Genomic DNA, 12,193 nt, shown 5'->3' on the forward strand with positions numbered 1-12,193 from the left:
TCACTGGGACTAATGAGCCGTATCACCATAAATTTAAAGAAATGTGAAGGTCCATGAAGGGGTGACATGCTTCGGCAAGGCATTAGTGCAAATATTATATCTGATATTATAGATATGTTCCCTTAGCCTGTCAGTTTTTCCAACATCGAATGAGTGGCACTACGTACAGTAAGCCAAGTAGACTAGATGACAGGTATCACAACCAGCTATAACATTGCACTTAAATGCTTTCCCAGTATCAGGATGTACAAATAATTCACAGTAATTACACTTACCATGGGGTATCAAACCAGAGTCCCTGTTACATATGTGTGGAGTTATGTCAAGTTTAGGATAACATAAAAGCCTCTTAAGGTTCTTTTTATTCTTGTATGTGAAACCAGGAATATCACCCACTATCTCACTGATATTGTGTCAGCAGTAGTAACCTAGACCTTTAATAGTAACATAAAATCTGGAACTACACATTTAACAAAAAGGTGGTATACATAAAAGCTGGGAATAGTAACTTTTTAATGCAATGATGCTTTTTATAATGCTAGTGGTCTCACAGAGCAATATATAAGAATAGTGGACTATATTAAAAATGTAGAGTGCAAATAGCTATGTTACAGGCGACACACTTGGAAAGAACTGAACTTGTGAATTTGATAAAGAAACGTTTTCAGGATGGTTATTCAGCGGAATATCAGGGACAAAGGAAAAGAGGAGTACTTATATTAATTACAAGAGGGGCTCCAATAGTGATAGAAGAGGATAAAAAGATAATGGCAGATTTGTAGTGCTAATTGGCTACCGGCAAGTTATTCCACCTAAAACTGCTATAATGGAGCTTAAGAAAATTCTGGGAGAAATAATCAGTTTTCAGCAAAGAATATTACTTATAGGTGATTTGCAGCAGTGAAGATGTGTCTGGGGGGCAGAAGGTAAAATGCAACAAAGAAGGGTAGATTTTTAAAGAAATTATGAAAATGTTTTGCATGGAAGATGTAAATTCAATAGTAGGAGTTTGGAGTGAATGTACATATTGTTCCCCAAGATGTAAAAACTGGGCTAGGCTGGACAGAATTTACATGAACATGTTCATTTAATTGAATGTCTTGATACACACCCAATAACTATTTCAGATCATGCTGCAATAATACCTGAAATAAAAACACAGGGTAATGAAATGAAAATGAGACACTCGCACTTTCAAGCCAGTCTGTTGAAAAGAGAGGAATTTAAAGAATGGGTAGTGGAGCTGGAGTTTAAAAATAGGGTGGAAATAAAAGAAGGGGAGCTACGGTTAAGAAGCAACAAGAATCATTTAGAGGGACTGACAAATGTTGAAGTATTGCAAAATAGGGGGAATCTCAAGGAACAAGAAGAGGATCAACTGCACAATGCTAAGCAGAAAATAAGGGATTACCAAGATAATGCACGAGTTTAGAAAGATTGTTGTTAAGCAATTGTTTTTGATAACACTAGAGCACAGAAACTTAGCAGAATTACTCAGACAACAGAAAGCAGAAAGGGCTGTTGCCAAGTTAGGAAGCTTTTAACAAAGAAGGTAACGAGATTCTGTAGAGGTATTAGAAATATTTTGGAAATTATATGAAAGTCTGTATAAAGCAGAGAAATATGGAAATCAAGAAAAAATTTAAATGAAAATGTTTATGTAAGAATTAAATATGCCAAGGTTAAATGTAAATGAGGGTCAATTACTAATGGTTAGGATAGGAGAAGATGAGTTAAAAATTGTGATGTATAACCAATCTACAGGAAAGTCCCCAGGAATAGATGGTATTCCTGTGAAAGTTTGTAAGCTAGGAGGGAAAGAAACTGATAAAGATCTAGGTTTTGTTTAACAGTACTTTGAGGAGGAGAAGTGCCAACATCCTGGAAGAAAGCAGTGGTAGCTGTAATGCCTAAAGAGGGTAAAGATCCAGGTTCATACAGACCCATTTTAATATTAAACCATGACTGTAAAGTGTTCATGTCTATAATGGCTAAAAGAATGGCAAAAGTAATGTCAGAATTGATAGATATGGATTAATATGGTTTTGTGGAGGGGAGACAAACATTTGACAGCATGACTAGAGCACTGATGATCCAGACAAAAGCAGAATTTAAGAAAATACCATTGTTGTTGGTGGGTCTTGATGCAGAGAAAGCATTTAACAGAGTAAGCTGGGCAATGGAAGCATTTGCATTTCCTGAAAAAAATAACGTTGATTAGGAGGATATATGAGGAATCTGAGGCAAAAATTAAAGCAGGTGGTGTCCTGTCTGATGATTTCTGCTTGAGATAAGGAACCAGGCAGGGGTGTCCTCTTTACACTTGATTGTTTGCATTATATTTAGAACCATTGGCAAAGAAAGGGACTCAGAAATTCAAGGATATAATTGGTATGGTAGTCTAGAAAAGCCTGCTCTATTTGCAGATGGTATTATTGTATTCCTGACAAAACCAGAAAGAGACTTTACAGTGTTGAGACAGTTTCAAATCTTTTTGGGATACAAATTTAATGAAGCTAAAACAAAGACAATAGTGGTAAATTATATAGCCACATATGAACTGGTTCCACAATATGCATAGTTATAGGGACATGATAAACTGAAGTATTTAGGAGTATGGAATAAAAATTATTCTGGTGTGGCATTTAAGGGTATGTGAGAAGAGACTAAACAAAAGATAATACAAAAACTGAGAAAATGGAAGCTTTGATATATGGATGTGGATAGTAAGATGCAAGCAGTTAAAATGGTTTAGTCCCTTTAGCTTTGTATACAGGTCAGGCATATTTTTATCAACTAGCGAAGTTGTGGATAGCAGTTAATAAAAAGCCAAAGGACTTTGTCTGGGAGGGTAATATGGCAAGCGTCAAATGATGTAAGCTGATTCTTCCAGTAGAACAGTGCGGATTGGGATTACCTGATTTGAAGAGGTATTTCAGAGTTACGCAATTAAGGCTGATGTACATAGCACAAGCAGAAAACTGTAATTCAAAGCGGAAAGGGATGATGGTGAAACAGGGGGCGAAGATCAAGAAACAAGGAGAGACTGGGATTTTGGATGCAGGCCTTTAAGGAGAATAACAATAATCACACAGAATATTATATACATAAAGTATCAGAAAGCATTCTAAGAACTAAACCAACATGGGAATGGAAAAAGGAGATTCTGCTGATAAGGATGACTGTAATTAGGGATACAGACAATAGTCAAAAGGAGGCTGGAATTTATTGGAGAAAACTGGCAAAGGAACCCCAAGGTGTTGGAAGCAAATAACTAGAGAGGGAAAGACGATAGAATGGGAAGACATCAAGAATTTATTTGGACTGCAGGTTAGAGATTGCCGTCCCTATCAATAATTGATATCGGAGTATAGGCAAAGAGAAATAAATATATTGTCCTAAACAAAAGGCCAACATTGGTAGAGTTTTAGTAGAATCTAGAACAGAAGCTGCCATTAAAAAAGGAATAATTAGTAGACAATATAAAATATTGCATGATAACTATAAGAATCCATCAGAGAAGGTTAGAAAGGATTGAAAAGAGAGATTGGCTAAGCAATTCACAACGAAACAACAAAATCTAGAAGATTTGGGATTTTTGCTTGGAAATGTTTACATAGATATTTTTATACAAGTACATTCCAGAGAATTTTTCCCCCGGTAGACAGCAAATGTTGGAGGTGTGATGGGGAAGAAATAGGTAATTGAGAACATACTTTTTTGGGAGTGCGGTGAGTTGGTGGACTTTAAAGGATTCCCTACAGGGATGCACTGTTGGAGATGCTGGGTGGGCAGATTGGTGTGATGAGGGAGAGGATTTTTCTGAGCTGTGATACAGAAACAGAATTGCCTAGACATGGTAAGGCCTTGCTGTGCTTAATTATGGTGGCTGCCAAAAAAGCAGTTACTAGAAAATGGAAATCAAAAGCTAAGCCATCTATACTAAAAGAAGTGAATATTGTAACAGCGATAAAACAACTGGAATTGAGATCCTTAGAAAAGGGTAGGAGCAAACTACATAGGAAAATGGGAATTGTGGGAATAATACATACAGGGGAGAAATTAGGTTTTAAAGAAGGCAAGACTTAAATGAGCTATGTAATGCTTGACTGAAAATGATTGGGTAGATTATAAATGAGGTAATAATGTTTGCAACAGGGATTATGTCAGTATGGTTTGTGATGTAAAATGCTTGCAACTAGGATTGTGTCGGTGTGGTTTGTCTTCATTTATATAAATGTATGATTATCTATGTTGTAAGTGATGGTTTAATAAAAATGTTTCTCGTTTAAAAAAGGGGGCAGGAATTGAATAATTTATGAAATGCTGCTTAGGTTATATGATATATAGCAATATATGTGAAGTATAATGTTTGTAAACGTGAACTTGTTAATACCATGTTACTACTTTTATATAAATGTGCCTGTGTCACAAGTGATAATTCAATAAAGGTGTTTAAAAAATGTGACATACTCTTCTGTCAAAGCTAATTTGTTAGCAATTTTTGCCTGTCTGCCACTGAATCCTCCTCTCCTAGATTTTAGGTCAGACTGTTTCTAAAATATGTCCTTTATATTAAACTTCCAAGTAAACCCATTCCTCCTCCATGAGACCTGAACTGTGTTCTGAAACCCTGACACAGCCACCTTTTGAACCACTTCCACTCTGAAATTGTGTACCTCGAAAACTGTCTTGTAGTTGGTTTTGTCTTCTGAATTTGTAAACTGTAGGCTGTTATGGCTGCTCCTCCCTATTTAGTTTTTCAGTCAGAGTGTCTCTTAGTACTATTCCTGCATTTATGCCTGAAGTGGTCAGTGATGTTTCTTTGAGTCAGACTATCCATCTTCCATCCTCCTTTCCTTCTCCACAAATTAAAAGTGAGAAGATTCTCCCTTCTTTGGATTTGTATAGACAGCACAGATGTTAGATAAAACTAAAGATAGTAGAAAATCTTTCCTTATGTATAAATATGATTACCTGTGTCTAAAGTGATAATTCAATAAAGGTGTTAAAAAGATACTAGAAAATCTGAGCATCTTTTTGTTTCTTTTTAGAACAAGAAATTGGGTTTAGCTGTTTCCAACAAACCATTTCTTCTTGGATCTCTAAAGCTGTTTCATGTTGTTAATCTTTTCATAGGAAACAACTTACTACTTCTGAACTCATTCTACTAGTGCAGTTGCCCCTTCCAGAGATTTTTTAAGGTTATTTATGCTTGATCCATTCTGGAAACTGTTGCTTAGTCCTCTGTGCATACCATTACTAAGAATTGTAAGTTGGATGTGTTTTCAGGGGACAAAGCAGGTTTTGCTAGGTCCATCCTCTGTGTTTTTGGAGGATTCCTCAGTTCTCTCCCCCCCCCCATTCTGTGCAGTAACTTTAGTACACTCCCTTTAGTAAGGACTGCATACCTCTCAACTGTACAACTTTTTGCAGAATGTCCAGATTTTGGCCTCATACTTGTTGGTCTGCTTTTCCTACGCTTTCAAGCAAAGTAGTGGAAAATCCTTAAAGACTGAAGTTAGACAATAATGACAGACGTTTGAGTTTCAGACTTCATGCTAATGCAAAACCTGTTATTCTATCAACTTTCTAAGTTTGTAAGAAAAAATATTTAAAAATTATCCCTATTTTTATTTATGGCTTTGTCCATATTTCTTGCTCTAAGAAGTTGAGAGGTATGGTAAGGAGTACTACTACATTGATTAAGGAAGGACATGGTACAGTTATGTAAGCACTTAACATAACAGATGTCCTACTTATCACTTTTGCAGTATTCCGTCTCTCCCTCCTCCTTCCTGTTGATTCCTTCTTCTCTTCACTTTTCTGCTCTGGCCAAGTGGACTTCTTGTCCTTTCTGGATGTAGATGTACCATGATCTTTTGCGTTCCTTGTCTCCAGCTCCTGTCAGGGGCAATTCAGTTCTTGGGACTTTGCTTCTGTTTCACTTATATACCTCACAGTATTGGGGGTAGGGTGTATGTCTGTATGGTGCATGGACGGGCCCAAGCCTTGGTATGCTGGCTTGCATGTGTGTCTGCCCTTGGTAGGATATACCTATAGTAAGGAATACTGTAACAGTGATAAGCAGGACATCTACTGTTATTTTAAGTTCTTAACGTAATTTCACTTATGCTCTTTTGTTACATAAATTCTACCTAGCATCTCCCTACTTCCATATTTTCTTGAAAGATGCCTAAATCTTCTTTCTACTCCCTTGGTTTCCCCTATGTTCTTTAACCCATTTATTTTTAAATAACTATAACTGGCAAATCATTTCCCCTCTGAGGTGACTGCTATAGCCTCACGTATCCCACTGCCTTAAACAGGTTCCAGTCTCCCACTATTATAATTCCTTGGTGAAATTCTATTGTTTCCTCCAAAATCTGCTTTAATTTACTCTAGCTTTATTTTTGATGGGAGTTTGCTGCTGTTACTCTGTTCTCCCACTGGTAACTTCTGATCAATATGCACCTGCTTTTTGCATCTATCTTCTATTCTGTTGTTAAGGGGCGCCCCATGTTATTAAAATGATTACCCCTCCTCTTCTTTCTTCCATGACCTCAGAGTGGTATCTTTCTCTAAATTCCCTTTTTTATTAACTCTTCATGTTCTGCTTTTTCTAAGTGTGTTTTCTGTTGCATCATAACTTGTGTCCCCAATTCTCATGCGTAGCCTAGAATTTTGTTTAACTTTGACATTTCAGTGAGGCCATTCACATTCCAATCTAAAAGTTTGTCAATGTCTTTCTTTACTATTATTGAAGTCTTCTTTTAATCCCTTGCTTTAGTTTGCTTCATCATCTGATTTCCCCAGTGTTTCTGTCTCTGTGTGCACCCCTTTTACCATTTTCCCTTAGCAGCTTTAAGCAGTCTTATTGAACATAGCAGCAGCAGCTTAGTAACCGTCTCTTTAACTGTCTGCAGAAAGATAGCGGAGATGTTCGGCAAGCCAAGGTGGATTTAAATCTTTTGCACAGTAGTAGGCTTTATGTTATTATGAAGTGATGCCTTTTATTATAATTAATTGCGTTTTTTGCTTTTGTGCAGTGTGTTTTGACTAAGATGCATTACTCTAGTATAGTGTGGTCACAATGCTCACATGCTAAATGGTATATGAGACATCTCTGCTTGTCACCTTTGCTGGAGTTAATGACAGACATTGACCTAAAGAAGTGTGTTAATATTTCATGGACCAGAGGTGGAAGGTCCGTACGTCATATCTGTTTGAATTTTAATTTTTTTTCCCCCCGATGGTTTCTGCCCTGAAAATTGTTCATCTTGAGACTGGCCTTGTCTAGCAGTCTTTGCCAAACATTGACTGCCAAACTCACCCAACAATCAGATTATAGGATGTACTTGCTCACTAGATAGCTTGGTAAGGATCAGCCTCCAAACAAGGACAGTAAGGCAAGTGTCTATAAAGAATAATGAAGGTGTGCATGGATTTGTACATTTACTGTTGTTCTGACTACTACACAAGAACTTTACAGTCTTGCATTGCATGACTGTGTCTAGGAGAGAGAAATAGGTTACAGAATGAGGATAGTCATTCTACAGACTCTAGCTCCTGAGTAGTATTTGAAAAGAGAGCACTAAATGCCCTGCCACCTGGTGTAATGGGGGTAAAATGAGATGCAGGTGCGTTAAAAACGTTTGTCTAGCAACAAAGCTAATAAGAAAAAGTGTATCCTTTTTTATTATAGTTGGTGAAATGAATGCCATACTGTAGCTTCCATGTTTCACCTTTGATGATACTGTTTGTTTTGTTTCTTATTGTAGGAAGAATGTGAACAAACTGTCCAGAAGAAGGAGAAGATAATAGAGGATTTGGAAAGTAATTTGAAAATTTTGCATGTAATGCTGCAGGAGAAGGTTGTTCAGCTTAAAGAACAGGTATAAGTAGTGCCCATTGACTTGTCATTTCTCTGGAGTATTTCCAGCATTTGCTTTTGTTTTCTATGTTTGTTAACCAGACTGGTCCTGTTATTCAGTTACAGGAGAGACCCAAGAAGAAAACCTACACAGTATAAGCCTAGGTATGATATACTTGTACCAAATGTAAATTATGAACTGAAACATAATGAAAGCAATGCTGCAGTCTTTATTAAAAAATTATAAAAACTTTTGTCTGTTCATGCAGTCTTCCTCAGCCCAAGTGTACCAGAAGTGCTGACAACCTTGAACTTTAGGTAACAATAAAACTGTAATCACAATAACATACCCAGAATTCCCCAGTAGACTAGGAGTGTTCAAATGGACCAGTGAAATCCGTAGATAACTCCTCCTGGATTTTTCCAAACATTTCTCTGTTATTGTTGCTATATGAGAGAGAGTGATGTCAGGGTCTAACACCATTCATAATGCCTCATGAGCCACGGTACCTGATAAGGAAAAATTAAGCTGGCTGTTTTTTTTTTTTTAACGCATATGAAGTCCAGAACTGGATACCATGCCTTTATTGCAGGTTTCCACTTGTCTTCAATACAGCTACCACCTCTGGGCCTCCCTTTGATAACTGTAGGCAAGAGCTGTGTTCAGCTGTTAATGAATACCCACTGCTTTATTATGTTGTTTTTATTAAATGCAATTCTAATTAATATATTGTCACATTTCCTGCATTTTTAAATGCAACCCTCTTTTTCTTTAATAGAAAGAGTAGTGTGCCTTGCCATTTTAATTAGAAAACTTTTATTTGGCATTGGGGAATAGTGGGTGCTCTTGATATGGAAAGTAGCGACCAATTAGAAATGAGGTAGTGACTGTGCAGCTGCCCATTGAGATGTTTACTGATGTCAGGGACTTGTGCCCGAATGCCACTTGCTGTACGGGTGCACCAATAGGAAACCAGAGATAACTTGTAGTAACCAATGGGAAACCAAGAGGGACTGTTCAGTCAGATGCCAGTGGAGGGTGAGCTGTGTCTGTGAAGAGCAAGATGTGTTTTTCTGAATAGGCCTGCCTGAGGACTGGATGTATCAGTGGATGCCAAACCATGTCATTATACCAGCAATGATTTAAGGAAGTGAGATGTAATCTGATTTTTTTTGTCCTTTATCTAAAGTTCTTTCTTTGGAAAGTTCACACCATTCTACTCCATTTTCAGTAACAACCTAAAATGTGACCTCTGGAAACACTGAGTACTGGTAACAGTAGATAAGGAGTTATGTGGTGCTTGAGCCTGATTGCTTTATTTGTAAAGCCACCAGTAAAGAACTTGAGATGTGTGGAGTCGACCAGGGGAAAGGTGGAAAGAAGTACCCAGATGGCTTTTGAGTGTAGGTGGCTAAAGTCAAATGGCATGAAGAATGAGTTGCTGAATCAAATGACTGTAGGCATTACAAATAGTGGCAGAGGCTCAGAGGTTTTTCCTCCCTTTTTTAAACATCATTCTTAAGTCATCATATTTTGTACTGCAGCATGAGTTCACAAATATTAATAGAAAACAAATTGTGATAAGTTTCCTTTATAATTGTCATGTAGTATACACTGTTTATTTTTAAGAATTTTCATTCACTCCAGCATGACATAAATTACTCAATTCCCGACTTCTGTTAAATCTCACTTCTTTTTCTGAACATTATTCTGCATGTATTGTTCCTACAAATGCTATTTATTTCAGAGAAATTTGCTCTTTCGCTTTTCTAAAGATCCCAACTCCAGTTCTTTTATGCCATTTATAACATTCAAATCTTCTGTTATGTTTGGTGTAGATTTTGATTTCCATTTTCTAGTAACTGTCTTTTTTGGAAGCCAGTTGTGTTAAACGTAGTAAGACCTTATTTTTTCCAGACAGGTCGTATCCTGTATCTCAGCTCAAAATAATAATTTCCTTAGTTACTACCATTTGTTTCCCCAACATTTCTGACATTGTACTCCGCTGAGAATTTTTAAAATACGCCAGCTTATTACATTCTCAAAAATAACTTTTCAGTGACTTCTGTCTTCCCTGTTGCATTTCCAACATTTGCTTTTTACCCGAGGAAAACTCCTCTGAAGTCTGCTTGGGGTAAAAAAAAAAAAAAAAACTAGGCAAACACTTTGACACAAGAATCATAAACCTCCTAGACTTTGTTGCTTACTTCGGAGCCTTACAGATTTCTTCCGGTTGTTCCTTTTTAAATTGCCTTTTTTCTCTTCCCAAACCTTTTAACCTCCTTTGATTGCTTCTTATAGTTATCATGCAATATTTTATACACTCTACTAATTGTCATTTTTTAACAGTATTTTTGTTCTAGACTCAGCTAAACACTCTTCCACAGCTGGGCATTCTCTTTGCTTATACACTTGTCAGTTCCTAATAGAGAAGGCAGTGACCTGCAATCCAGACCCCTACTTCTCCTCGTCCCACTCTTTTACCTTTCTCTCCCAACTTATTTGCTTCGATATCTTGATTATTTTGCTAATTCCTGCAGTAAATTCCAGCCCCCTCTTGCCTGTTTTCTATACACCTACTTGCAGACATCCCTAATGGTAAATAAACTCTCCTTTCTCCATTCTGGTAGAGGCTTACTTCTCAGAATAAGTTCTGCTACTTTATGATTATAATGTTTTATATGGTTGTTACTGTCCTTATGGACCAGAATCCAAAACCTTTGTTTCCATCTGTTGATCATCTCCATTTCATCATAAAAGTTTTCCACTCTGATTTATATAACTCTCTGCTTGAGTTGTATTAATGAGCTTTAACTGCTAAGCTTTAAAGTAACCCTTCATATAAAGTAACCCTATACGACCTTGCTCTGAGAGGAGAATCATGTTATTCCATTTAACTCTTACACTCCCAAATAAATTCCATCAACCATTTTAATTGCCATCTACATCTTCTACTCTGGTTGATAAAAATGTGCCTTACCTGTATATGACTAAAGGGACTAAAACAACTTTGCTGCTTGTGTTTTACTATGCATACCATAATCAAGATTTTCCATTTCCTCAATATGCGTATTATCCAGTCTTTTCCTACATATTCTTAGCTGTCATAACAGAATGCTATTTAATCCATACACCTAAATACTTCATCTTTTTACATCTCCATAGTTATGGACATTGTACGTGTGGGTACTTACTTTACCACTATAACCTTTATTTTATATCCTCAGAAGACTTGAAACTGTCTCAAAGTGATGATCAACATTAGAATACTGTTGCAGTAGCCTAAGCTATTTGAGGTTATATCGTGCCAAGGATATGATCAACTGGCCAGCTTATGAAAGCTAAAAGACACCTTCCGCTTACTCTCACCACCAGGATTTTCAATAGAGCTCCTTATAAAACATAAAACACAGTGCCAAAAGCATCAGTGTTTTTTTTTTTTCATGCCAAAGTGCACTCCTGTGGGCTTTGTGGAAATGATGGTCGGCTAACGTTCCTTCAAGGTTGGCAGATAAGTCCCCTTCTGGGAGAAGCCTTCAGCAGTTTTATTTTTCTGAGGAAAACTTCCGTTTTTTTCTGTGACAATAATGTTTTTAGATCCTTAGCTGCCATACCAGAATTATTTTTAATCCATGCTCCTAAATACTTTGTTTTATCTTGTCCGCATAAATATGATATCGCTGAGCCAGTTCATGTGTGGGTATGTAATTTACCGCTATTACCTTTGTTTTGTATTCCAAAAAGATCTGAAACTGTCTCAAAATGTTTCACAACACTGTAATGTCTCTTTCTGGTTTTGTCAGGTATAAAATAATAGTAATCCAGAAAACGAACACTGAAGAGCCAAGAGAAACACCAACATCCACGACCATATAAATCCAAATAGTTTATTGTGACTAGACCAAAACGAACAGCAACAGCAATTTATAGACCAAAACGAACAGCAGCAGCAATGTATTAACGCTTTTTCACACCAATATACGCGTTTTTGTCCCTTGTGATAGGACTTCCTCAGATAACATTAATTAAAATCATTATCATTATATACATTAGCTCAAGGCCAATTAACCAATGAATTCATATGCATTCTATTCAAATGGGCCTATCTAATCTTTCTTAAAAAACTCATTAATATTCATGTGTCTTTTAATATTCATGATATTCATGTACATCTTAATAAACGTGAACATTTCATTTTATTTAATCCATAAAAGACATACTTAATTTAAAATTCTTACTTAAATTTGTAAAGTTATGTTTTGTATTGTATAAACTAATAAAAATAATAAAAACTAATAAAAAAGAAGAAGAACTGAATG

General features: G+C 36.5%; 1 protein-coding gene across 1 annotated transcript in view; it reads left to right on the forward strand.

Moving 5' to 3' along the window:
• NINL (ninein like) overlaps window positions 1-12,193 on the forward strand; it is a 1,970,063-nt gene that overhangs the window by 1,941,505 nt on the left and 16,365 nt on the right. Inside the window, exon 23 of the mRNA XM_044057633.1 lies at window positions 7,782-7,895. Within this exon, the coding sequence (XP_043913568.1) occupies window positions 7,782-7,895 (114 nt within the window). The remainder of the gene's footprint in view (window positions 1-7,781; window positions 7,896-12,193) is intronic.

Source organism: Protopterus annectens, chromosome 1.part2, assembly GCF_019279795.1.
Source record: "Protopterus annectens isolate FY-2018-M chromosome 1.part2, PAN1.0, whole genome shotgun sequence".
NCBI classification, from domain to species: Eukaryota; Metazoa; Chordata; order Ceratodontiformes; family Protopteridae; genus Protopterus; species Protopterus annectens.